The sequence below is a fragment of the Carya illinoinensis genome, chromosome 1 (genome assembly GCF_018687715.1).
Source record: "Carya illinoinensis cultivar Pawnee chromosome 1, C.illinoinensisPawnee_v1, whole genome shotgun sequence".
Classification (NCBI taxonomy): Eukaryota; Viridiplantae; Streptophyta; class Magnoliopsida; order Fagales; family Juglandaceae; genus Carya; species Carya illinoinensis.
In genome coordinates, this window is record NC_056752.1 from 2,619,766 (window position 1) to 2,647,447 (window position 27,682).

The 27,682-nt window shown below is 37.6% G+C and overlaps 1 protein-coding gene across 5 annotated transcripts; it reads left to right on the top strand.

Moving 5' to 3' along the window:
- The first annotated feature begins 4,032 nt into the window (after positions 1–4,032).
- LOC122305716 (methionine aminopeptidase 1D, chloroplastic/mitochondrial) lies at positions 4,033–21,126 on the top strand. 5 transcript variants are annotated; one of them, XM_043118288.1, is made up of 12 exons: positions 4,071–4,195; positions 4,296–4,421; positions 4,557–4,626; positions 4,711–4,825; positions 16,251–16,479; positions 16,864–17,025; positions 17,123–17,164; positions 17,651–17,722; positions 18,627–18,706; positions 19,113–19,210; positions 19,751–19,798; positions 20,795–21,126. In XM_043118288.1, the coding sequence occupies exons 4-12, from the start codon at positions 4,743–4,745 to the stop codon at positions 20,938–20,940; spliced, it is 960 nt and encodes a 319-aa protein (XP_042974222.1). In that variant the 5' UTR covers positions 4,071–4,195; positions 4,296–4,421; positions 4,557–4,626; positions 4,711–4,742; the 3' UTR covers positions 20,941–21,126. The 5 variants fall into 5 exon arrangements, 3 of the variants coding, with proteins under 3 accessions (XP_042974214.1, XP_042974227.1, XP_042974222.1); XR_006241216.1 differs by lacking the exons at positions 4,296–4,421; positions 4,711–4,825 and adding an exon at positions 20,492–20,657 and having other exon boundaries at positions 4,033–4,195; positions 20,795–21,031; XR_006241220.1 differs by lacking the exons at positions 4,296–4,421; positions 4,711–4,825; positions 19,113–19,210 and adding an exon at positions 20,492–20,657 and having other exon boundaries at positions 4,033–4,195; positions 20,795–21,031.
- Positions 21,127–27,682: the final 6,556 nt, after the last annotated feature.

The window sequence follows — 27,682 nt, forward strand, 5'->3', positions numbered from 1 at the left end:
TTGAGTTTTTTTAATACTAAATTTAATGATGAGAAATACTTATCAAGCGTATTTTTAGGCAAAAACTCCTAGTAAGATGCAATCAATTCGGATCACAAATCTAAAGTGCGTAAAATTTATGGATGAGTGCAGAGAAACGATACCATCTTCATCTAAGTCTTCAACAAAGCGAAACTTGCAATGGTCATCTTGGTCTTCAAATTCCAGGTCAAGCTTTCACTTCAAGCTTTGTGTTGCAATAATGGTTTAGCCCTCGTTGTGATCCATGGGCATAGAGTGGTTGTGGGCAGGTGGGATTTCTCTGGTAACGAAATGTGAAGAATCAGGACGTTTGCAAAAAGGGGATTCTCTTCATTATTATTATTATTATTATTATTAGTAGCTGACGTCAGCTGATTGCACATCAATTGTAGCCGACGACTATACATAATAGAATTGTTTGATTCTACCATTTTGTCTACTGAGCTCTTAATTATCATCATTTTTTGAACGAGTTTTTCTATTCAACATTTCATATATTATACAATATATATTTTTTAATTTTATTCCTCTTAAGATAATTAAATCATTCTCCTCATCATCCATATATCATATATTTAATAAATAAAAAAAAGTATGTATAGTGTGTGATATGGGGATAATGAGTAGAATTTTTCTTTCCGAATGCATGTTTAATGATTTCACACAAAAAATAAAACAAAATTATCTAATTTTTAAAATACAAGAGTTGAAATATATGGATTATTCACGTGCAGTAGTCTCAGGTTCGATCGTCCATATAAAATGGAAGAATTTTTTTTTTGAAAAGAATCACTTTGTATTCATATTCAGCTTATAACAGTATCAGTATACATTTTGTCTATGAAAATCTGATTAGAAATCGAATCTGGTCCCTCCTCTATCCAATACACATCATCCTCCCCAAACATAGCCATTTTAGCCAGTTGATGAGCTACCTCATTACCCTCCCTATGAGTGAAACTCACTTCCCACCGATTGTTCATCATCAGTTTCTGCTGCAGGCCTTCCACCAGGTGACCAAACCTTGAATCATCCCTCCTGTGTTTCATTACCTCATCAATTACACACTTAGCATCCCCTTCAAATACCACTCCCCTTAAACCCAAATCCTCACACAACACCATTGCTTCCCAAAGAGCAGTGCATTCTGCAACAAAGGCATGGCAACTGTATGGCCTTTTAGCACACATAGCAGCAAAAATATCTCCATTACAGTCCCTGATGACAACCCCCACACCCAAACACTTAGATGCCACACTAACAGCTACATCAAAGTTAGCTTTGAGTTGCAAACCAACTGGCTTATAAAATGGAAGAATTTAGGACAATATTAATTTCATTCTAGCGCGTTGACACCAAAAGTATATTATTATTTTTACAATGACAATAGCTCTCTTATATTCTCTGCATATTTTAATGATTATATCGTGTAATTTGTAAAAAATAAAATAAAATAAAAATTGAGATGCATGGATCAAAAGAGAGAATATATAAGGGAGAGAGACTTTGATGGTTTTATATATCTTTACTATTTAATTGTCATTAGATTCGTAATATCTATCCCTATTTATAAGCTAGTGAATGGAGTGAGAGAAAGAATGATCAAAATATAAAAAATCAATGATATTAATTAATTTTAATTGATTTATGCAATAAACTAAATACGGTAAAAAATGAGTCATATTATCAAATATATTAGAATGTTATGAATATATTCTAAAATAAGTATGAAAGAATTTTAACATAATTAAAAGTACTATTTGTATGACAAAAATGTTATTGTTACCAAAAGTTGGGTCTCGATAATTTTTTTTTTTTTACTTAGTGATTAAGAAAATATTTTTTTAGTAATTTTAAATTTTTAAAAAAATGTTTAAAAATATAAAAAAAATAAAAATAAAAAACTTTTTTATTCTTGTGGGAGCCATCTCGTACTACATCCTTGGTGGATGCTCCTTGTATAAACATCAGTTTTAATTGATATCATATCCAACGATAAGATCAGATCGATCAATCGAACGTAGGTGTCGATGTTGAAAAACTATCTGACAATCATTAGAATTTAATTAAAGTGCTTGACTGTCAGGCAAACTCGAAGCAAGCATGCATGGCCACTGAAATGAAATGTGGTATAAGTTGTAGGGTTGGACCTAGTTCTTGACGTGTTGCATCATGCATGCAGGGGGTTCGGATCGATAAATGTTTAACAGAAATGATCGATAGGGTTCGTGGGCACCACGGCCAGCGTCAGGAACTAAGACTTACCCAAAGCATGATCTCTGTTAGCATTGGATTCCAACCTGCTTTCGTCGTCGAGGAAGAGGGTCATGAAAATGACTTCTTTTTGGCATGCATGGGCTACGTACATGACCGCATTTCATGATGCGGGCGGGCCTCAGGAATCCATGATGAGTCGATCGAAGAGAAAGGGTTTTTTCCCTTTTTTGTTTTCGTAATGTCAAAGCAGCCTAATAAATCCAAGCAAAAGTTTCGTGTAACCACCAAAATCGCCTTCAAATTAATGATGTATGTCATCTTCTTGCCTTTGTTTTGAAGCTTTGGCAGCTTGGACTTACGCAAGAAAACAAAAGTGGATGCATGCATGCAGCAGCTTGATGCTTGGAATTATATATATATATATATATATACCCTTTCGTTTTCCGTTGGGTTTTTTGTCTTCCGCAAAGTGCAAACCCGGTTTGTAATTTAGCAATTATTCGACCAATTCTGATGCCATGCAGCAGGTGTTTTTATTTACAAAAAAGAAGCTGCATGCTAGCTTTTAGATTTGAGGTTTTAATATTTGTGAGGATAACGTCTTGACCCACGTACATGATTCATTTTGTTTGGTTCTCACGAATATATATAAATATCCTAATGCATGCATGGGTGATAAATATTAGAACACACGCACCAAAAAAAAAAAAAAAATGAAGATTATAATACTTACAGTACTCTTAATTTAATTAATATTGCAACAGACGATTACATAATATAAAAAATAACTTATATTATGATGAGTTATTTGTAATGTAAATGACTATTTATAACGAGAATGGATTGGTAATTTTAACCAAAAAAAATCATTTCAGTATAAAATAAATAACTACAAATAAATAATTTTGTTTTAATATATATATACATACACGAAATAAATTTATGGTATGTGGGAGTACTTAACTCTCGACTTGTGACTAGTACTCAGTGCATTTTTTAATTTGATAATAATTGTAAGAGTGAATGGGCCTAAACTCATTAGTTTAGGCTACGTTTAGATGTTAAGATGAATTATAAATAGTAATATTATGTGAGTTCTATTAAAATAAGTTTAACTTTTTTAGGTTTAAATGTGTTTAATTTTTTATGTTAAAATGTATGAAGTATGCTGGAATAAGTTTAATTTTATTTTTTTATAAAAATTTGAAAAAGTAGCGGGTCTCATCGATAATTGATTTGAAATAAGTTGAATTTGGCTCAACAACTAAAACTTTCAAATTAAAGTGATGTTCTATGAAAAGTTTACAACAAATTCCAAAATGAAATCTTATTAATTAAGTGCTACAACAGAATATTATAGCAGAGTCATGATTATGTGCTTAATTCTCAAATTAAGTAATAACGATAAGGAGTGATCGAGAGATACAAGGACATTCGTGTCAATGTAAAGGTTTTAAATTTCTAGCAATACCTATTAATTTATAAACGGTAAATTTGCAATATTAAACTAAGAGTTTTGTTATATATATTTAATTTTATATATTTTTATTTATTTTATTAATGTGATTAATTGTATCACTTTAATAAAATATCTAAAAAGTATATAAAAGTAATTTTATATAGAATTTTTATTAAACTAAAGTAGAGATATAAGGTGAGAGATGGTTAAAAAAAAAGGCAATTTGGGCCAAATAGCTGACCTGAGCCCAGCCGGCCAGCCTTGGGCTTGAACAGTCTATTAAGAGGCCTCAGCCGAGGCCTAATTTGTACTTAACAAAGAGAGGCCGACAATGGTTCCGATTCGTGTCATAAGGTACACAGAGAGAAGAAGGATAATTAGACACGGGAAGAATGGTAGGCGCTAAGTCTCTGCGACCAACGATTCTCTCTTCTTTTGTTGGAGACCGCTTCCTTCGTTCAACGCCGCCTCTTCACCAAATCTTCCGCTACAACCCAGGTCCTTCACTTTCTTCCCCCCATTTTTTTTTTGTTCAATGTTTCTTGTGGTTCTTGGAAGCTGAGAGCTGCGATATATGTAACGATTCTAATTCTTCAAGGGAGCTTTTTGTGAACCCACGGCCGGAAAAAGTGCCATTTGAGTTAGAAGCCAGCGGCAAGTGGTAACAGTATTCTGTATTAATGATCTAACTAGATCAAAAAATTTTCAAGGAGTTTATTTTCAGGTGATATTTGTATGAAATGGTTGTTAAGCTTGCTTAAGAAAGGAAGATTAATTGTTATAATCTGCTGTGGATTTCATATCACTAATGGTATCTCAAGTTGGGTTTGCGTTTTTCTTAATTTGGCTGTTTTTGTAGGAAGCAAGCATGTGACGTTGCAGTTATCCAGAACGCTTTCTGGCTTAACCAACCTTTTATTCAATAGAAGGTGTGTAATGTTGTACTTGAAATTATTATTATTTTGTTAAGACTCATATAAAATCAAACACATGGTCTTCACATTTCTTCCCAGGGCTCCACTTTAAGTGGGAATGACACTGCGTAATGTGTAAGAATAACAAGAGAAGCAAAGGAAAACGAGTGAAAACAGAGGATGAGGAAGAATGCTTACTGCATTTCATAAAAGTGTATTGTAAACCTTTTACACAGTGCTGCTGCTTTATACTAAAAATGAACAGACAATGCTAACCAACTAGAGAATATTCATGCCACCTAAATTCTGTACAGCTGCAGGCTAACTACTTCTAAAATTACATAAAGGTACATTACAACTCATATAGAAGAAGGGCTACTTAGTAAATTATCTGCAGATTTATTACAAGAGACAAGTCTATTCGATGAAGAGCGTGGCTGCATATCAGGATCATTGATGTTGCCATGAGCAGCTGCATCCATATGATCTGTTTTCTTGGAAGAGCTGATGCCATGCTGCTCTAATACCCCCCCTCAAGATGGAGAATAGAGGTTTACTATTCCCATCTTGGAGAGATGTGAGTAAAGAGTACAAGAGGGTAAAGACTTAGTAAAAATGTCAGCAAGCTGTGAATTTGTGTGGTCATGAGCATTCTTGTATTTTGTCTCAGATAAGATGACAATCTACTTCAATGTGTTTTGTCCTCTTGTGGAAAACTGGGTTGGTTGCTATATGTAGAGCAGCTTGGTTGTCACAAAAAAAGTTCAGCAGCTTGTGGATGAGGGATGGAGAGATCAGTGAATAGCTGCCACATCCAAGTGAGTTCAGTAGAAATGGATGTCATTGCACGATATTTTGCTTCAGCAAAGGACCTTGAGACAATTGTTTGTTTCTTGGATCTCCAGGAAATGAGAGAATGGCCCAAGAAGATGCAAAATCTAGTGACTGATTTGCGTGTCTAGGTAGGAAGCCCAATTTGAATCACGGTAGCCTCTAAGCTGAAGTGGAGAGCTTCAAGAGAGGAGGATGCCTTGACTAGGTGCATTTTTGAGGTATCTCAATACCTTGTGAGCTGCAGCAAGATGGGAGGTAGAGGGGTGGTCCATAAATTGACTTAGAACTTGGATGGGGTAACTTATGTCAGGTCTGGTTAAGGTGAGGTAAAGCAATCGACCAATGAACTGTCTGTAGGAGGTAGGGTCAACTAGGGGTGTCCCAGATAACTTGCTCAATTCGTGGTTTTGGTCCATTGGAAGCTTTAAAGGCTTACAAGCTAAGTGGCCCAAATCAGAAAGAATATCTAAAGAGTATATCCTTTGACAGAGGTGGATTCCATTAGGGAATTGAGCAACCTCAATGCCAAAGAATTATCTTAAGGTTCCAAGGTCTTTTATTCTGAAATGTGTGTTCAAAAAGGTCTTGAGAACTGAAATGGATTCAAGAGAATTGCTTGCAACTACAATGTAATCAACATAAACAAGTAATGCATTAAAGGTAGTAGTAGTGATGCAAGTAAATAGGCTATAATCAACCTTGGACTGAGTGAAACCAAAGGTAACTAAGGAAGTGGAAAATTTATCATACCATTGGCGTGATGCCTGTTTAAGACCATAGAGACTTTTGTTTAGTTTGCAGACCTGGTCAGGTTGTCCTGTGATGTATCCAGGTGGCCTTTTCACTTAGATTTCTTCATTGAGCTTGCCATTGAGGAAGGCATTGTTAATATCAAATTGGTGGAGATGCCATCCTTTGATTGCAGTTAAGGGCAATGATGGTTTTGACAGTGACAATCTTCACTACTGGGGAAAAGGTTTCATGATAATCCACCCCTTCTTGTTGGGTGAAACCCTTAGCTACTAATCTTGCTTTCTTGCTCTCAACAGTATCATTGGAATGGTACTTGGTTTTATATACAAATTTGCATTCAATGGGGATTTTGCCAACGGGTAAATCTATGAGAGTCCATGTGTTGTTGAGCTCTAAAGCTTTAATTTCAGTATCCATTGCCTTACACCAATCAGGGTCTTTGGCAGCTTGTGTGTAAGTGTGTGGATCATGATTGGAGGAGATAGTAGCAAAAAATAAAGAGAATTTAGGAGATAAGTTATGATAAGAAATAGAAGAAGCTAAAGGAAAAGAGATACCTGATGGAGCTGATGCCCATGTTCACTGATTGAGAGGATGAGATTAAAGTTGCTTGCTGGCAATGGAAGTCCTGCAGGTATTAGTGAGCTTTTCTGGTTCAAGTGGACCTTCTAGAGAATATGAAGGTTCTGATATTGATGGAATTGAAGAATTGGAGGAAGGAAGTATGGAAATGTCTGGGGATGTAGATGATGGGGAGGTTGTTTCTGATATGAGTGGCAAAGGAGTATTGAGTGGTGGTGGAGAAGGTGAAATAAAAGGCAAAGGAGTTTGAGGGAAAGTGGCAGGAGATGGCAATTGAGAAGACGGAATGGAAATACATGTTCATAAAATGTAACATCTCGAGAGATGAAAATTGAGTTTATGTTTAAATCAAGCAGCTTATAGCCTTTTACCCCAAAAGGGATAACCAAGGAAGACACAATGTCTACCTCGAGGGTCAAATTTTTGTCTATGTTGAGAAATTGTAGAGGCAAAACAGAGGCTGCCTAAAATTCTCAGGTGAGAATAAGTAGGAGGTTTGTTAAAGAGGAGCTCAAATGGTGTCTTATTAGAGAGTAAAGGGGTGGGAATCTGATTAATTATGTAAGCTGCTATGAGTATACAATCATTCCAATACAAGTTCGGTAGATTAGATTGGATTTTAAGGGCTCGACCTATGTTCAAAAGATGTTGATGCTTCCTTTCTGCAAACCCATTTTGTTGGGGGGTTTCCACACAAGTTCTATGGTAAATAATTCCTTTCTTGTTGAAAAAATCTATCGTGTGAAACTCAAGGCCATTGTCACTTCGAAGTGTTTGAACTTTGGTGTGGAATTGGGTTTTAACAAGGTTAAAAAGGCTTCAATGCATGGTCTGGTATTTGATTTAGCCATGAGTAAATATATCCAAGTACTCCTAGAGTAATCATCTACAATGGTCTAATAATATCTTATTCCGTCATAAGCTAGTACTGAGTTAGGACCCATATATCACAATGGATGAGTTCAAATATGGTTTTGCTTTTGTGAGAACTAACAGGAAATGGAAGTTTATGGTGCTTTGCAAGTGGACACACAAAACATGGATTGATATTAGAAATGTCAGAAACATGATTTTGAAATAAGAGGATCTGGGATTACATGTAATCTGGAAAGAGAGGTATGACCCATTCGACAATGCCAAAGATCTGAAACAAGATCAACATTTTTGAAAGTAGCTGAAACAAAGATATTTTTATGTAAATAAGTGGTTTTGCAAAATGATCTAAGAGAGTTGCTGGTGACACTGGTTCTGCAAGCAAATGGTAGAGACCATTCTTCATCTCACCCATACCAATAGTGGTCCATGACAAAAGGTCCTGGATAAAACAAAATGGTGAAAGGAAAATAAAACAGCAAGAGAGTGGATTGGTTATAGCTACTTTACAGAAATTAAATTGAAATGAAAGGAAGGAACACATAACACATTAGTTAATGTTAATGTGTTGTGAATGTCGACAATACCAATGTGAGTGACAAGTGCAGTGTGGCCATGTGGGAGTTTAACTACAAATGATACTTGAGAGGTCATTGATGAGAAGGAGTTGGTGCTGTAGATCGCGTGATTTGTAGCACCAGTGTCAATGATCCAAGGCATGTGTGTGGGGGTATTTGTGGGAGTAAAGGAAGTGAAGTAAGAAATGATACCATTCATAGTGGAAGGGTGTGTGTAATCTGCTTGGACAGTGTTGACTGAATGATTGGCAATGGAGACTTCTTTTGGCTGCAGTAGAGACAACAATTGGTGATATTGTTCTTTGGTGAAGGTCAATTTGTCATTTGAGGAAGCCTCTTGCTCGAGTGAAGTCATGTTGGTAGAGAAATCATTCTGCTTAGTCTTACCATGAAGTTTGTGCCTAGGTGGATAGCCATGTAGCTTATAGCACTTTTCTGCTATATGGCCTATCATATGGCAGTGGGTACAGGTGGGGGCTGGGGCATTACTTGCCTTAAAACAAGTATCAAGGACATGGCCCTGTATTTTGTAGTGAGTGCAAAAGGGTCTATCTCGCTTTGGTTGCTGAGGTGTTTTAGAAAAGGATTTATGGGAGGTGTATGGTTATTCGACAGCAAGGGCCATTGAGTCTATTGATGGAAGACCAGACAGCATGAGATGTTGCATCTCTTGCTGTTGGATCATGGAGAAAATTTTGTTTAAAGGAGGCAAGGGATCCAGGAGCATAATTTGGTCACGGATAACTTGGATCAAGTCATTTAACCCTATAAGGAATTGTATCACACAATCCCTTGATATCTGACAAGCAAGATGGTCAACTTTCCACAAATGCAGCTAGGCATAGAGTCATATATGCTAAGTTCATCCCACAGAGTTTTAAGCTTGCAAAAATACATGCTAACAGAATCATTGTCTTGTAGCAAACCTGTTAATGCCTTTTTGAGTTGAAAAATTCGATGACCATTTTGTTGGGTAAATCTGTCTTTGAGTTCATCCCAGATTTGTGCAGCATCATCCACCAAAGCAATGCTGGATTTAAGGGATGGGTGGATAGAATGGTAAAGCCAAGACACAATCAGATCATTGCATCTTTCCCACGCATCATAGAGAGGGTCAGTGGTAGCTTATGGTTTTGTCAAGGTTCCATTGATGAATCCAAGCTTATTTTTGGCACGAAGAGCTTGACACATAGCTCTCAACCAGGTTGTATAGTTTTCAATGGTGAGAAGGTCAGGGACCAAGGGAATTGAGGGGTTATCACCATGGTCAAGTCTATATGGATTGGTGAGGTTATTGAAGTCAAGAAAAGGAGAATGGGGTGGTTCAGTAGCCATTTGAGAAAAGTTCTCACTCTGAGGCTCTTGATACCATGTAAGAATAACAAGAGAAACAAAGGAAAACGAGTCGGGCCTTGCCCTTTTCATGTTCTAATATATTTCTTTTTACTTATAAAAAAAAAAAAAACACAAAAACAAAGGAAAACGAGTGAAAATAGAGGATGAGGAATAATGCTTACTGCATTTCATAAAAGTGTATTGTAAAACTTTTACACAGTGCTGCTGCTTTATAAATGAACAGACAATGCTAACCAACTAGAGAATATTCGTGCCACCTAAATTCTGTACAGCTGCAGACTAACTACTTCTCAAATTACATAAAGGTACATTATAGCTCATCTAGAAGAAGGGCTACTTAGTAAATTATCTACAGATTTATTACAAGAGACAAGTCTATTCGATGAAGAGTGTGGCTGCATATCAGGATCATTGATGTTGCCATGAGCAGCTGCATCCATATGATCTGAATTCTTGGAAGAGCTGATGCCATGCTGCTCTAATATAATGACCCTTAGAGTATGACTCTGCGATATGAGCTGTGCCATGTTGTTAATATTGCAGAATAAAAAGTGGCTCTAGTATATGGTCAGATGAATGAACTGCTTGGAGCTCGTATGAGAGTTGGTTTAACTGCCCTAACTATGGCAGAATATTTCCAAGATGTTAATGAACAAGACGTACTTCTATATATCGACAATATCTTCCGGGGGCAAATGCGTCCATAGTGACTAGGATGGGGGGCAATGGATATAACTCAGCGGTAGAGTGTCACCTTGACGTGGTGGAAGAGCTGATGCCATGCTGCTCTAATATAATGACCCTTAGAGTATGACTCTGCGATATGAGCCATGCCATGTTGTTTTGTTAATTTGATCGCAGTAAAACATAGTTTTTTGCAATAAAATCTATTAACATAAAAATGAAACCTTAAGTGGGGTTTGTATATGGCATGGAATTTAATGGACTCTCTTGTTTTTGTATTTTTGTATTTTTTCCTCCTTTCTGGCAGAGAATTTGAAATTGCAAGTAGTACTTTACTCATGGTTACAAATATTTGTGAGAAATGGGAGCGATTTATGAAATCTTGTGATTGCATAATTCAAACTAATGTAAAATAATAATAATAATAATAATAAATAAATAAATAAAATAAAATAAAAAAGTAAAGATACAATTAACTACGATTAAAACCATAAAAATGGTATCCCTTTCATATATTTAATAAAAAAAATCCATCGAGACTAAGTGGTTAGCTAACTGATTCGGCCAGTGTAGACCTATATCACATATTGCTGAATTCATATACAAGAGTTTGTTTAGGTCACAGTTTGCGTCGGTAAGGAAAGTCCAAGTCACATCTAGGCTTATACACCAAAATGACTAGCCCAGGTTTCAATTGAGGCCACTTGAAATCATTATAAACAGCAAGAACTTCTCCCTCCTAGATAATTTGGGATTCTTTTTACTACCCTTCTAGACTCAATCTGAGGTATACAATATGCCCCTTAATTATGAGGGCCGGGGAACATTTTAATTATGAGGGCCGAGTTAGGCAAGGGCCTAAGCCCGTCTCACTTAAACCGACCCGGAAGGAGTGGAAAGCACGGGCAGGGCCCCGTACCGTGCCCGTTTCGTCGACGCACAGCTTGCAGCAGGTAGAGGAGGTGCCGGAATCTTCCATGCGAAGAGGACAGCAACAGAAACTGCCGACGGCTACTACAGATGTCGCCGAAAGCTTGGAAAAGGCAGAGACAACGCCGGGCCAGCAGGAGAAAGTTCCGACAGAAGCTGCGGTGGACATCCCATCGCCACCGAGACCTGTTCTCCCCTCCGAAACTGGACAGACAGCACCGATGGAGTGTGGGGGAGGGGATGATGGCTCAGAAAGGACACCTGCACTGTACGAAGAAGATAACCAGTTGGAAGAATGTGAAACAGGGGGCAGTGAGTTCTCGGCCAATGAAGACATTTTCCTTTCAGATGAAGAGAATGGACGTAAGAATACAGAACTTACGGAGGTGGGTTTCGTGCTTGGGGAAGAACTTATGGAGGAACAGATGGACGTAAGAATACAGAACCCTGTCCCATTAAACTGCCTGTTTCCAGATCAAGCTCGTGTCTCGGACTGGGTCTTCAACACAGTAAAGGACATACAAGATATTGTGGGTTTGAGGTGTGATGGGTATGAGGAGCAGTTCATGGCTTTACTCGCCGCTATTGAAGCGGGTCATCAACAACAGAGGAAGATAGGGTCTAAGAAACAGCGGGAGCTCAACAGACTAACCTGGTCCATGAACTCTGAAGGTAGTTCTAGTAGGGATAGGATGAAAGGGAAGGGGCTAGTCTATCCTAAATGAAACCAAAAATTGTTTCATGGAATGTACGGGGACTTAATGAGGCGAATAAACGGCTACAAGTAAGAAACTTGTTGCGAGGGTGGAAGGCGGACATCATTTGTTTACAGGAGACGAAATTGGAAGTAATAACTACAAGAATCGTACGAAGTATATGGAGTTGTGTACACGTTGATTGGGTTTATCTGGCTTCTAACGGGGCCTCAGGAGGTATATTGGTTATGTGGGATCAACGAGTGGTGGAGAAAAGGGCGGAGTTTATAGGGCAATTCACGGTGGCATGCTCCTTTAGGTGTGGCAGATGATTTTTTGTGGGCTTTTGCAGGGGTTTATGGCCCAAATGCAGATATTGACCGGAGTCTTTTATGGGATGAACTAGCTAGAGTTTACAGCTGGTGGGACCTTCCGTGGTGCATTGGCGGGGACTTTAATGTAACAAGATTTCCCAGTGAGAGTCATGGAAATAGAAGAATGCGCCCAGCAATGTCACGCTTCTCGGAATGCATCTTTGAGTTAAACTTAGTGGATCTACCAATGGCGGGGGGCCCTTGTACGTGGGCCAACAATCAGACATGGTCCAGATTAGATAGATTCTTAATCTGAGTGGGAGATTCATTATCCGGAGGTTTGGCAAAAGAGACTACCACGTCTTTGTTCAGATCATTGGCCTATCTTGTTGGATTGTGGTGGGATACAGAGAAGACTTCGATATTTTAAGTTTGAAAACATGTGGTTGAAGTCAGAAGGATTTGTGGATAGGGTGCGACAATGGTGGTCTTCCTATCATTTCCAGGGTACTCCCAGCTTCATGCTTGCGGGTAAACTGAAAGCGTTAAAACAAGATTTAAAGAACTGGAATAAACAATCTTTTGGTGATATTGGAGCACGCAAGGAAAGTAAGTTTAGGGAGATTCAAGAGCTCGAAAGGCTACAAGAATATAGGACCTTAACGCAGGAGGAATCAGCCCAAAAACTAGGGCTGATCGCAGAACTTGAGCAGATCATTATACTAGAAGAGACTTCGTGGCGGCAAAAGTCGAGGGCTTTATGGCTGAAGGAAGGAGACCGTAGCACTAAATTCTTCCACAGGGTAGCCAACTCCCACAGGAGATACAATAATATAGAGATGCTGAAGATTGATGGGGTAGATTGTAAGGATGAACAAAGTATTAACAATCATGTAGTTTGTTTTTTTGAACAGCTTCTTACTGAGCAGGTGGGTTGGCGGCCTAAGCCCAATGGGCTGATATTCGACTCTATTGACTCTATGGACAGCAGCAGTTTGGAGAGGCCTTTTGAGGAAGCTTGAGGTTTTTGAGGTGGTGAGGAAGATGGCTAAAGATAAGGCTCCGGGTCCAGATGGGTTCTCTATGGGTTTCTTTCAATCATGCTGGGATGTACTAAAGGAAGATCTCATGAAGGTGTTCCAGGAATTCCATTCCATCGGTAAATTTGAGAAAAGCCTAAACACCACTTTGCTTGCTTTGATACCGAAGAAGGCCAAGGCAGTGGAGATTAAGGAATTTCGACCTATTAGCCTTGTAAATGGGGTTTACAAGATCCTTTCTAAGGTTCTTGCGAATCGTCTTAGCAAGGTTGTTGGAAAAATCATCTCAAAGCCCCAAAATGCTTTTGTAAAGGATAGACAGATCCTAGATGCGGTTCTTATTGCAAATGAATGTCTGGATAGTAGACTGAAAGCGGGTAATGCATGGATCCTTTGCAAGCTAGACATGGAGAAGGCATATGACCATGTTAATTGGGATTTCCTAATTGACATCCTTGGAAGATGTGGTTTTGGAGAAAGATGGCGATCTTGGATCCATTGGTGTATATCTACGGTGAAATATTCAGTGTTGATAAATGGAAGACCAACTGGTTTTTTCAACAGCACACGTGGCCTAAGACAAGGAGACCTGCTGTCTCCATTACTCTTTGTTGTGGCGATGGAGGTTTTGAGCAAAATGATCTCAGCCCTGGTTGATAATGGGCGAGTGACCGGATTCCCGGTTGGATCCCCGGGTGGAGGAGTTCTTAATATTTCATATTTACTTTTTGCAGATGATACCCTTATTTTCTGTGAGGCTGATTACAACCAGGTCCGAGTCTTGAAGGCACTTTTACTTTGTTTTGAAGCAGCGTCAGGATTGAAAGTGAACCTTGATAAATCAGAGATAGTGCCTATTGGAGGTGTGCAACGTCTAAGATTTTTGGCGAATATTCTAGGGTGTAATTCCGTACTTCCTATGACTTACCTTGGTCTTCCGCTGGGGGCTGCCTCGAGAGCGGCTCCGCTATGGGATACAGTGATTGAGAAGGTCGAGCGCAGATTAGCAGGGTGGAAGAGAATGTATTTGTCAAAAGGGGGTAGGATTACCTTAATCAAGTGTACTCTATCTAACTTGCCGACCTATTTCCTGTCCTTGTTCCCTATTCCAGTAAGAGTGGCACTTCATATAAAGAAACTGCAGAGGGACTTTTTGTGGGGAGGCCTAGGTGAGGAATTCAAATTCCACCTAGTAAGGTGGGAGAAGGTGTGTAGACCTCTCTCTTATGGCGGTCTGGGCATCAGAAATTTGAGAACCTTTAATTGGGTGCTACTCGGAAAATGGCTGTGGAGATACCATAAAGAACCAGATGCGCTATGGAAGATGGTAATTGAGAGCAAATATGGTAGCCTTTGGGGGGGATGGTGTACCAATGAGGTGAGAGGGGCATATGGAGTGGGACTGTGGAAATATATAAGAGGAGGATGGGTGGTGTTCTCTCGCCATACAAATTTTCGTCTAGGAGACGGGACTAAGATTAAATTTTGGCATGATACTTGGTGTGGAAACAGTGCCCTAAAGGACCAATTCTCGGCCCTCTTCAGGGTCGCAAGGGATAAGGAGGTTTCAGTAGCGGAGGTCATGGGGATGGTTGGGGAACAAATCCAGTGGAACATCAACTTCAGCTAGGCGGCACATGATTGGGAATTGAACAGTTTTGCAGCATTTTACAGCCTCTTGTACTCACTCAAACGGAGCAACCAGCATGCAGATTTACTATGGTGGAAGCCTACAAGTAAAGGATGTTTCTCGGTTCGCTCGTTCTTTACATCTCTCTCGCAAGGGTCCCCCATCCAGTTCCCTTGGAAAAAGATTTGGAGACATAAGGCGCCTCCCCAAGCAGCTTTCTTCGTGTGGAACGCGTCCTTGGGTAAGATTCTCACAACGGACAACTTGAGGAAAAGGAGGGTGATCATCGTAGATTGGTGTTGCATGTGTAAGAAAGGGGGGGAATCCGTAGACCATCTTCTACTACACTGTGAGGTAGCTCGAGGATTATGGAATGAGATATTGAGTAGACTAGATTTAGGCTGGGTAATGCCGGAGTCAGTGGTGGCGGTTTTGGATTGTTGGACAGATTTGAGGGGCATTCAACAGATCAAGGCTATGTGGAAGATGATTCCGATTTGTAGAATGTGGTGCATATGGCAAGAGCGTAATGAACGGACCTTTGAAGACAAAGAGAGATCTATGGAGGAACTAAAAGCTTTCTTTTTTAGAACTCTTTGTACATGGGCCATTGCAGTTAATTTTAATGGCCAAACTTTCCATGATTTTCTGGTAGCTAGTGAGCCTACGTAGTAGGGCATTCTTTGTACTGAACATGGCTTTTGCCTATTCTTTTCATTAATATACTTTGATTTTACTCATCAAAAAAAACAATATGCCCCTTAAATCCTTGACATCCTCATCAGGCCATTTTATTATTAGGAGGCACAACTTTAAGTCCTACACTTGTGGTTGGGATTAGTTTTGATACCATATTTAACAACCCAAGGAAAACTCAAGCCACATTTGGACTTGTACTCCAAACAAACTAATCAAATTTACAATTGGAGTTTCACTAAATCATTATAAATGTAATATCTTCTCACTCCCAAATAATTTGGGGTCTTGTTCACCACCCACCCATACTTAATTTAGGCTATTGTACTTGAACTACTTTAAAAGTTGGAGTGACATGATTATTTCAAAGGACTGATGTTTGTACAAAATTCTGTCTGATGAAGGCATTACTAAAGATGATGTTATTGTGCATGCCATTTTGGGTTGATTTTTCTTCTACGCTTTTGATGTGTACATTAGAAGAAGCTCTTGCTCTCCGGGGTTGGGTTTGTAATTCCTGCTTTGTTTAAACTCATGATCTGGTCATGGCCACTCTTTGGGCCTTTTTTTCATAGGATTGAGGACTTGACATGATCAATCATGAAATCGCATATGTGCATGCCATATATTTTTCAGAGATAGATATTTGACAGGCTTTCTGTTGAAATTAACAGAAATCTAGAGGAATTGTCAAATAACAAGCGTAAAAGTCTAAAGCCTGGGAAAGTGTCTCCTCGTCGACCTGTTCCAGGTCATATACTGAGGCCTCCTTATGTGAAATCTAAGCAACCACCCGGAATTGCAAGTGGACCTGAAGTGCATGATGAGAAGGGGATCGAATTCATGAGAGCTTCTGGAAGGCTTGCAGCACAGGTTCTTGAATATGCTGGGACTTTAGTCAAGGTGTGATACTTTTGGTCCACCCATTCTCAAATAGATTTAATTTGTGATCTATAGCATAATCTTTCCTCTCCCTGTAATACATGATGTTCAACCCCCCCCCCCCCCCCCCCCCCCCTCTCCTTCTTCTCACTCTCTCTCTCTCGCTAATGGCTTTGTCCATAAGAGTTGGGTTTTGTGGGTTAGCATTGACTTGAAAGTATTGTAATTTGTCTCTTATATTACCATCAGTTTTCCTCACTTCACTGTTGCAAACAATTGATGGTTTCTAGCATTGGCTTGTTTTTGGTCGCTGACAAGGAAATTATATATAGATGCAATGTAGATTGTAGTACATGATGTTGGAGATAAGCACCTTCATATATCAAAATTTATGTGTTGTGGCAGCCAGGCATAACGACAGATGAAATTGACCAAGCCGTTCACCAAATGATAATTGATAATGGTGCTTATCCCTCACCTCTTGGCTATGGTGGGTTTCCAAAGAGTGTATGCACGTCAGTGAATGAATGCATTTGCCATGGAATACCAGATTCCCGTGCTCTCGAGGTCCTTTCATTTTAAGTTCTAAAGTCACTTAACCCAGTATGTTTAATTGTTTAAAAATAAATTTAGATCAAATTACTGATACACATTTTATTTGCAGGATGGTGATATTATCAATATTGATGTTACGGTTTATCTAAACGTAAGCAGGTTTTATTTTGGGCATGCATGATTTGATAGAGATTTAGACTTTGGAGATGAGATATTCACGTACCTTGTTTTGATCTTATCGATATATTCCTTTAGTATTTCCAAAGTTCTTTTGGATTGATTTCATTGATGCTCATGCTGCTGTGTGGTAGGCCTTGGGTAATGTTTCAAGCATTTTCTTATTCACTTTTTTGTTGTAAACAAGTGGTGATATTAACCCACTTCCATTGTTTCTTAATTTGGCGGTGATCATTCTGTCTTGTGCTCAATCAACCCTTTTTGTTTTGTTCTTCCCCCAATCCCTCCACTCCCTGTTTTCCACTCAAGTATTTTGTTTGATAACAACATCAGAAGATTTTTCTGTAAATCTCATACCATCAGCATATTGCATTTACATATCTTGTAATGCATGCAGCACATTCTATGATTTGCTTTTTTGGATCTCAAGTATTACTTGAAACGTAACTGTGTTTTGCAGGGGTATCATGGGGATACATCAGCAACATTTTTCTGTGGAGACGTTGATGAAGAGGCCAGGCAGCTAGTTCAGGTAGCTATCTTTGACTTCAATCTAGGAACAGCCCCTTGCAATCAATTTAAGATTCATGATAGTTGGAAACTTGGAAATTAAGTCTATAAAAATTATATCTTCATGAACAATGTGGTTTGTTGTTAGGAAATCAACATCTTTCTTGGTTCAGTAAATGGGTACAAACTCCTTCCTAACTCCACCAGAATCATTACTTATTAATGAAATTTTTATTAGTTAATGGGATGAATTCACTATCTTGGGTGCAAACAATTTCTAGGGGCCATCGGACTAGGGCAACTTCCCCTTGAATTACCCAATGTGCACTTGCGTGAAATTCCTTGCCGAGAGCTTGTGCAGGCCCGGGATTGGTCAGGACTTTGTTCTTGGACACCCTGTGCCAATAATAAAAAGAACAGATAAATTCACTAATGTGAGGTACCAAAGCATTTCATAACAGAGTTACTCAACAAATAAATATAATAGAGCTATTCAAGGACACTCCTGATTTCTCCATCTTTCTTCTACTAAACCTAAAAGCAAAGAATAGACTATAGAGATTGAAGGGAAGACATATTTACCACATTTTGTATTTGTGACTTTAAGTGGTAACTAAAGAGAGAGCAATGTGTACTGATTTGCAACAAGTATGGTTAAATTGGATGGTCATTATATCTCTATGCTAAATGTAAATTAAGAATGATCTGTTGACATGTTAAATTAATTTTGGCATTAATTAGAAGTTTCAATTCCTTTTATTTGTTACCTTTTGTGCACTCGTTTTGTTCATGGTATTATTTTACATTCTTAGGAAAAGTTTCTTGAATGACATTGGTCCTAAAGAAGATTGTTTAACACGTAGAGATGTTTTCTTCTTTATGTTACTTATATTTATACCTGGTATTGGTTGGGATTTATGCTTCAGGTGACTAAAGAATGTCTATATAAAGCAATATCGGTATGTGCACCAGGAGTTGATTTCAAGAAAATTGGAAAGACAATTCAGTAAGTCCTCATCCGTATTTTTATTTCTTAATCCTTTGGTTCTGATTTCTCCTCCTTTTTCTGCAGTCTCTGTGGTTATGTCATGGAATTTGTTTTTAGGAATTAGAGAACTGCATGTTTGTTGTCTGCCATTTCTTTTTGCCGCATCTTATTCCCTATGCTTAACTTATCTTTTGCTCCCTTATCAAATCATTTTAGTTAGGAAATTTGTCAAAAGAAAATGATCAACTCTTATGATTTAATGAGTCAATATACTGTTACTTTCTGTAATCTTTTATCTTAGATACTTGTAATTATTGAAGATTGTGTTGGCATTTTTAGTTTATACGTGAATGTTGATTTTCTTTTTTACACTAACTTATTGTAAACATGTGTTTGCATGTGCGCACGTCTTTCTCCCCCTAAGTGACCATGCAGATAAATATCGTTATGGCGTTGTTCGACAGTTTGTTGGCCATGGGGTTGGGCGTGTATTTCATGCTGATCCAGTTATTCTACACTTCAGTAATTTTCCTAAGCTTTTATATTGCTTCTTTCTATATTATTCATTTTTGTCTTAGCCTTTGCTCTCAATGCCAATATTGATTTTGGTTTGTGAGATCTTGTTTAGATCAGATTTTATACTTTAGTTCTGCTCATTTCTTCCAAGTCATGCAAATTGTTGGCTAACATCAATGGTACATCAACTTTGATAAGACCATCCCAAACATAGAAAGACATGCCATTTGACCTAAATGCAACTTGCCATGCTATTCTATGATCTAAATTTATGTACTCATTGAATGGTCCTTTATTCAGAAATTGAAAGCAATAAAGTGATCTGAAGTTCAGTAATTTTTTCCTTCTTATCAAAAAAAAAAAAAATGAAGTTCAGTAATTCTGGTCATTGCATTTTTAATTTCTTTCAGTATTTTTGATAAGTTCTTCCGGTATCATTATAATGAATTCTCATTCACAAGATGGCCTCTATCTCCCTACACCATGTGTACATTTTCCACGGTAGCTCTGGCATACTCTGTTGTAATGGTATTTAATTCTTTTCAGGGAACAATGATGCTGGACGCATGATGTTGAATCAAACCTTCACAATTGGTACTTAATTTTCCCTTATGAAGTTATTTTAATTATCTTTAGTTGCCCATGGATTCTCATGCTCATGAATTATGATGTGGTTTCTCTGCAATTTTCTTAAAAGAAGTTATTCAAATCTGTACGTTTAGAAAACAAAGTAGGTCTGATAGAGATCATTATTGATGGAATGACAGAAGTTTGTCTGTGCTGACTCAAGTTGCTACCTTGTACTTTTTTGTAAAAAACAAAAGATGGCTTTATTGACGTAATTTGGCAGTTCAACTTTTTGTGATAAACTACTAACACTGACTGTAAAGATTGCATTAAATCCAATTGTTGAATGATCTTTGGATGTTTCTTGAACTCCTTGGATGTAATACTTGTAGTCAATGATTCAAACCTGATGATTTTGACTTTGAAGGAGTCTTTGACTCTTTAGATTAGTGGCTGGTCATGGCTTCGCATGATTTCCTTGGATTTTTGGAGTTAGTCAGAAATTGATTCCTAAACTCAAGGAATCCATACTATAAAGAAAATGAAAATGTATTGTTGAAAAGAATTGTGATTTCATACGAGCATGCCTGATATTCATGTTAGGATCTCTTACCGTGGCCAGTGATTTCATAGAGCGTGTCCATGCCCAGTGAGTAGCACAGTCTAGTTATAACAAGAAGTGCATGTTTTCAAGATTGCTTCTATTCAAACTCTGCGTAGGCTTATAATCGGGAAGAGTCTAACCCTGGGAACCGGGGCCTGGCATGTCCTTTCAATTTGAAAGGATAAAAAGAGATAATTAGACTCTGGAATGCACTTGGTGGAGTGCACTCAACAACCGCACCACAGATCTTGGGGACTAGCAAGGACATTCACTGCTTATATGGTTTCAGCTCTCATTGTCTATGTTCCTCTATACAGACTCTTTGATAATTATTCTTGTTGTGGTTACGAAGTTAATGATTGAAATGTCTCAGATTCAGATTATTGATGATAGCGTGCATGTTTTGGTAAATTATGCAGAACCAATGCTTACAATAGGTAGCAGTAATCCTTTGATGTGGGATGATGACTGGACAATCGTTACAGAAGATGGGAGCCTGTCAGCACAATTTGAACACACGATTCTAATAACCGAAGATGGAGCTGAGATCTTGACAAAGTGTTAAAATTATTGTTTGTAACTTTCCTTCCTTCAAAATTTTATTCATTTAAACAACTCTAGATTTATGTTGTCGGGCTTCTGGTTCATTTGCTACATTTCTTCCAGCCTCTCTTATAATTATGGGCATACAGACAAGAATTTGGTTTAATTTCTTGCTGCATATCATCAATATTTGGTCTTTAGAAGAAAATGTGTATCCTTTCACTTTTCTTTCTTCTCTTTCAGTTGTGAATTATTGGTTTTCTCATAAAATTAATGGAATATCTTTCTATAATAATAAACATTTATCTCACTGCTACAGGAATAAACAGTAAATTCTCATTCCATTTCCGTTTACTCTTTCTTTCAGTTTTTGTGCATGTTGTCCGTGCAAGTCTCTTTGAAATGTGTTTATTATATAATTATTTTAATCTGTTGGCAGTTCAAGCCAGTGACAGTTGTACTTTACAGTTGTTCTTTTCGTCAGTCCACTCTGTCCATTTTCAATGCATGATTAAGCAGTTGTGTCAGTACCTGTGTCCTAACGTGTATAGGTAATATAAATGTTAATAATGCTTCCGGGCCGGTTTATATTTTAACATCGTTTAAAAGCTAAATGTTAAATATTAAAAAAAAGGCAAAAATCATAAAAAATATTAAATGATCAATGATGAGGATTGAAAAAAAAAAAAAAAAGGCATAAATCGTAAAAAAATATTAAATAAGTCAAAAGACTCGCTACTAAAAAATCATGAATCTAGCTAATAAAATTTTTTTGACTCATTACTAAAAAAATCATGAATCTAGTTAATAAAAAAATCAAGACCGAATTTAGCTAATAAAAAAAATCAAAACTCACCAAAAAATCATAAAATACATTAAAAAATTATACAAATACAAGCGTGATAGATTGACTAGCCAGCCGCACTGATTCTGATCGTGGCTGTTGCTTCGCTGTGCCGCCAATGCCATCAGCAAGCAGAAATAGAAACAGAACATGCAGGAGGAGTGTAAAGACCAAGAAAGTTTGGAGGGAGAAGCATGGGCAGCTCAGCTAGCTGACGCACTTATCTGTGGCCCTTTCACCAAGAGTTCATGCCATTATCACTCATAATTTCTGCACTAAAGAGATTCGTATCTATCACACACTTGAAAAGAACTAAATGAACAATTATTTCCTGTAAAAAAAAAAAATAGGAATTAATGGGAATTATATTAATGGATTATCTTTGAAATATAATATTATTACTCTAAAATTACCTTCAGTTCTTCTATTTCATGAGCTTTTTCCTCGACACTTGCACATATTGTTGGATTTTGAATAAATCTGAGATTACCAAGATCTCTTATCAAAACTGTGAAGAAAATTAATAAGAAAACATACCTACATACATTTGTGATGAGTTTTCCATTCAGTTTCAATAGTTCCTGTAAAAGAGAAGAGGAAGTTTTTGTCTCTATGGAGTAAGCTACTCTCTACCCTCTTTTTAGTTAGTCTAACGTGTATTAGCCCCCTCACTTTCAAGGAGATAAAATAAAATGGCCAAAAAGGCCAGCTAAAATACTAATAGAACTCAATGAATTAGTTCTATTTAATTGGGGTGAGAGTAGGGGCCTCCATGTGTCTATAAAATAACTCATCCCATTATGGGTTTAATAATTAAACTATAATGCTAGTCCATTAGAAACAAATACAACAATCTCCCACTTGGATATCATTATAATTAATCACAACATAAACGCAAACACCCATTTACAGAAGAAGCCCTAGAGATAAATCTTAATGTCTTTAAAACAATAGGCATTGTCCAAAAAATGCAGTTGTAGTACCTAGTCTAGTGACTATATCGACAGGATATATGACACTAAACTTATACTCACAACTACCTGACTCAGGCATAGACTAAATAGATTATCTCTGACAGGTAATAAGCCTTGTCCACAATGCACGTGACTCAGACACGAGATTAATTAATATGTCTCAATACATAAAGTATGTCCTGTCCAAAATGGGCGTGACTTAGGGATGAGACCAAACATAATGTCTCATTACATAAACAATCGCCTTGTCCAAAATGCATGTGACTCAGGCATGAAACTAATCAAAATGTCTCAATACATAAAGTACGGCCTGTCCAAAATGTGCGTGACTCAGACATACATTGACGTGGATATATTTAAAACAGAATATGAGCATAAACAATATAAGCAAACAGTCAATGATCACATAACTCCTACTAACTAATTACAACAGAAGACTCTAACAATCCCAAATGAGTCACATGGTCCTGAAACAATTTTGGAGCTAAACCTTTAGTTAGTGGGTTAGCTAACATGTGTTCTGTGGAAACATGCTCAACACAAATACAAGACTCGGCTATTTTCTCTCTAATAAACAAAAACTTAATATCAATATGTTTGGAACGAGAAGAGCTTCTGGTGTTTCGAGAGAAAGCAACTGCTGCAGAATTGTCACAAAATATCTTCAGCGGCCTCGAAATGGTGTTCATAACACCTAGTTCCAAGATAAAGTTTCGCAACCATATAGCCTGACATGTAGCCTCATAACAAGCTACGTACTCTACCTCCATTGTAGAGGAAGCTGTAAGTGTCTGTTTGACTCTTTTCCAAGAAACAACTCCTCCTGCCATCATAAAAACATAACCGGAAGTAGATTTCCTGGCATCTAAACAACCTGCAAAATCGGCATCAGAATATCCAACTATATCAAGAATGTCAGATCGCTGATATGTAAACACTAGGTCTTTAGTGCCTTGCAAGTACCTAAGTACTTTCTTTGCAGCTTTCCAGTGAGCCAAACCAGGATCACTCAAGTATCTTCCAAGTACACCAACAACATAAGCAATATCAGGTCGTGTACATACTTGAGCATACATCAAACTGCCCACAACTGATGAATAGGGAATCGTTTGCATTGAGTTCTCTCATTATCATTCTGAGGACATTGAGACTTAGAAAATTTATCACCCTTTACAATAGGTGTTTTCCCAGGAGAACAAGAATGCATATTAAACCTACTTAAAACTCGATTAATGTAGGTTTTCTGAGATAATCCAAGAATGCCTTTAGTTCTCTCACGAAATATCTGGATGCCCAAAACATAAGAGGCCTCACCAAGATCTTTCATATCAAAATGAGATGATAACATGTGTTTTGTCTCAAACAGAAGCTCAATGTCATTTGCGGCGAGTAATATATCATCAACATAAAGAACAAGAAAGATATACTTACTCCCACTGATCTTTAAATATATGCATTAATTAACAAGGTTCTCCTTGAAATCACAAGAGGTAACAATCTCGTCAAACTTCAAGTAACATTGTCTTGATGCCTGCTTAAGCCCATAAATGGACTTATTAAGCTTACATACCATGTGTTCCTTTCCTTCCACTTGAAAACCATCTGGTTGCTTCATGTACACATCCTTAAATAGATATCCATTGAGAAAAGCTGTTTTGACATCCATTTGATGCAGCTCGAGATCAAAATGAGCTACCAATGCCATAATAATCCGAAAAGAATCTTTGGTAGAAACAGGTGAGAAAGTGTCTTTATAATCAATACCTTCTCTTTGGTTAAAGCCCTTAGCAACAAGTCTAGCTTTATACCTTTCTACTTGACCTTCAAAATTATACTTGGTCTTAAAAACCCATTTGCAACCAATTGGCCTATAGCCACATGGTAGTTCAACTAAGTCCCATACACTGTTTCGACACATCGATGCCATCTCATCATGCATAGCATCTATCCAATATGAAAATTGAGGACTATCAATAGCCTCATTAAAAGAGACTGGATCAAGAGACATACTAGTATTAAACTCATGCTCCTGCAAATAGACAATATAATCATTAGAAATTGCTGGTCTACGACTTCTTTGTGATCTCCTCAAAACAATATCATATGTTCTCATATCAACATCAGCTATAGCGTCAACAACCTGGTCTTGGACAATAGTACTGGTTCCCTCTGTCAATGGTGGTGCAGCAACTGCTGGGGAAGTAACCTGAACAGGTACAACAACACGCTCCTCCCTAAATACAATTTCACGTGTCGTTGAACTCCCACTGTCACTAACATCCTCAAAGAAGATGGCTCGATCAGATTCAATAATTCTAATAACATTAGAAGGGCAATAGAATCTAGAGCCTCTTGATCCCACACAATAACTAACAAAATAACCAGTAATGGTCTTAGGATCAAGTTTCTTCTGCTGAGGATTATAATGCCTTATTTCTGCTTTACAGCCCCAAACACGGAAATGATGCAAACTAGGTCTCTTACCTGACCATAACTCATATGGAGTTTTAGGAACTGATTTACTTGGCACTTGATTCAAAATATATGTAGCAGTTTTCAGAGCCTCACCCCACAAAAATTCAGGCAAAAGGCAAAGTGGAATGACTAAGCATACACCACACCATATCCATGAGAGTACGATTTCTTCTTTTTGCAATACCATTCTGTTTAGGAGTTCTAGGCATTGTGTACTGAGCCTCGATACCACATGCCTCGAGAAATCTAGCAAAAGGTCCAGGATTTCTACCAATTTCATCATATCTCCCATAAAACTCACATCCTCTATCTGATCTTACCGCTTTGATTTTCTTATTTTTCTGGAGTTGCACAGCAGCCTTAAAAACCTTAAAAGCTTCCAATGAGTCTGATTTTTCTCGAATGAGTTCAATACAACCATAACGAGAATAATCATCAATAAAGGTAATGAAGTATCTATAATTTCCCAAAGCGGCAGGTGAAATGGGACCACAAATATCAGTATGAATTAAATCTAGAATCTCCTGACTTCTACTAATCTTTTACTTTCTAGTTTTCGCTGGAAGTTTCCCTTTGATACAAGCAACACAAGTTTCAAAATCAGAAAAATTCAAGTCAACTAGAATGCCATCTTTAATCAACATTTCCATTCTTTCTCTAGAAATATGACCCAACCTTTTGTGCCACAACATGGAAGAATTCTTATTGGATCTAGTACGTTTAGAGCCAACTACAGTATTCACAACAGAAACACTAGAAGAAGCAGGAAGTAAGTCGATTTTATATAAACCATCATACAAGGTAGCAGTACCAACTATAATACAGTCATAAAAGATTGTAGCCTTTCCATTTCCAAAATGAAAAACATATCCACATTTGTCCAAAACAGACACAGAGACTAGATTTCTTCTGATGGAAGGTATAAAAGCGGCATCAGACAAGTTCAAAACATGCTTAGAAGCCAAAATAGGTCTGATTGTACCAATGTGTTCAACTTCAACCTTCACCCCATTGCCCATATTTACTACTAACTCTGTGTCATTTGGTCTTCTGCGATTCCTTAGCTCCTGCAAAGAATTTGTAGTGTGAATGGTTGCACCAGTATCTAGCCACCAAGTATCAGAAGGTACATCGACTAGATTAGACTCAAAACACACTAGTAGTGAATGTGTACCTTTCTTATCTATCCAAGCCTTAAATCTTCTACAATCAATCCTCTTGTGCCCAAACAAATGACAAAAGTTGCACTTTCCCTTAAAGACTTCCTTCTTAGGCCCATTTGGAACACTCATACCAGCTTGTTGAGGAGGCTTTCCATATTTCTTCATCTTATGGAAGTTGCTACTATTACTCTTGAAGAACTTCTTCTTCTCTTTATCAACAGTTACCATAAAGGCAGCATGAGACTTGGCCTTTTTCATCATCTCCTCTTCTTGAGTTACAATAGCAGTCATTTCACTCAAACTCCATTCATCTTTCTGACCATTATAAGTGGTCTTGAGTGCATCAAACTGAGGTGGTAAAGATTCAAGCACTTGCCATACAAGAAAGCTCTCTGCTAACTCAACTTTCATTCCTTTGAGCTTATTAAATAAGTGAGTAAGCTTCATGATATGCTCTCGGACTCCACTAACCCCATCATAGGTTGTGGTAGTAAGAAGTTTCATCAAAGTTCCCTTCTCTGCCTTGTCAAACTTAATAAATTTCTTCCCAACAGCATCAAGATATTCTTTAGCACTATCAGTATCAGCTATGCTTAGCCTGATAGACTTGTCAATAGTATACTTCATAATCATGAGACAAGTCCTATTAGAATGCACCCATTGCTCATAACGAGTCTTTTCAGCCGCAGAACTTTCACTAGTGGGCTCAACAGGCGCATCGATCCTCAAATCCAAATTCATAATAGCCAAATTAATAGTGAGAGACTCATATCAATCCTCATAAGTGGTTCCTGTCAAACTCTTAATGGCAGATAAAGAGAGAGACATAGCCGCATTGCCATAAGCTGAGGAGAATATAATAAAAAATTATTATGCATGTGGAATAAGAAACATGCACCCATAAATGTCTCAAGGTAATCTTATATCCATATGCCAGAGTCTTATTTAAAATAGACTCTTACATACTATGCTAGAGCCCAAGATACATTAAAAGACTCTTACGCATGATAAAGCAGAATAATTAAATACAAGTACTTAAAATGACCCGCTACCGAGAGGATAGGACTAGGCCACCAAGTGCCAAGTACTTAACTATTATCTTTATCGTCCTAAGCATCCTACCAAATAATGATTTGCCGATAGGGTAAATTCACTATTTGTATGAATCTTAGTATAATATCATTAAGCGGAAGCATGATCAATAATAACAACTCCGATAATTTGTTATTACTAGTCCCACGAGAGGTGGGTACATAGCCATTCCAAACCATCGGTATTACAATAAAATGACATAATCTCCATATAAGA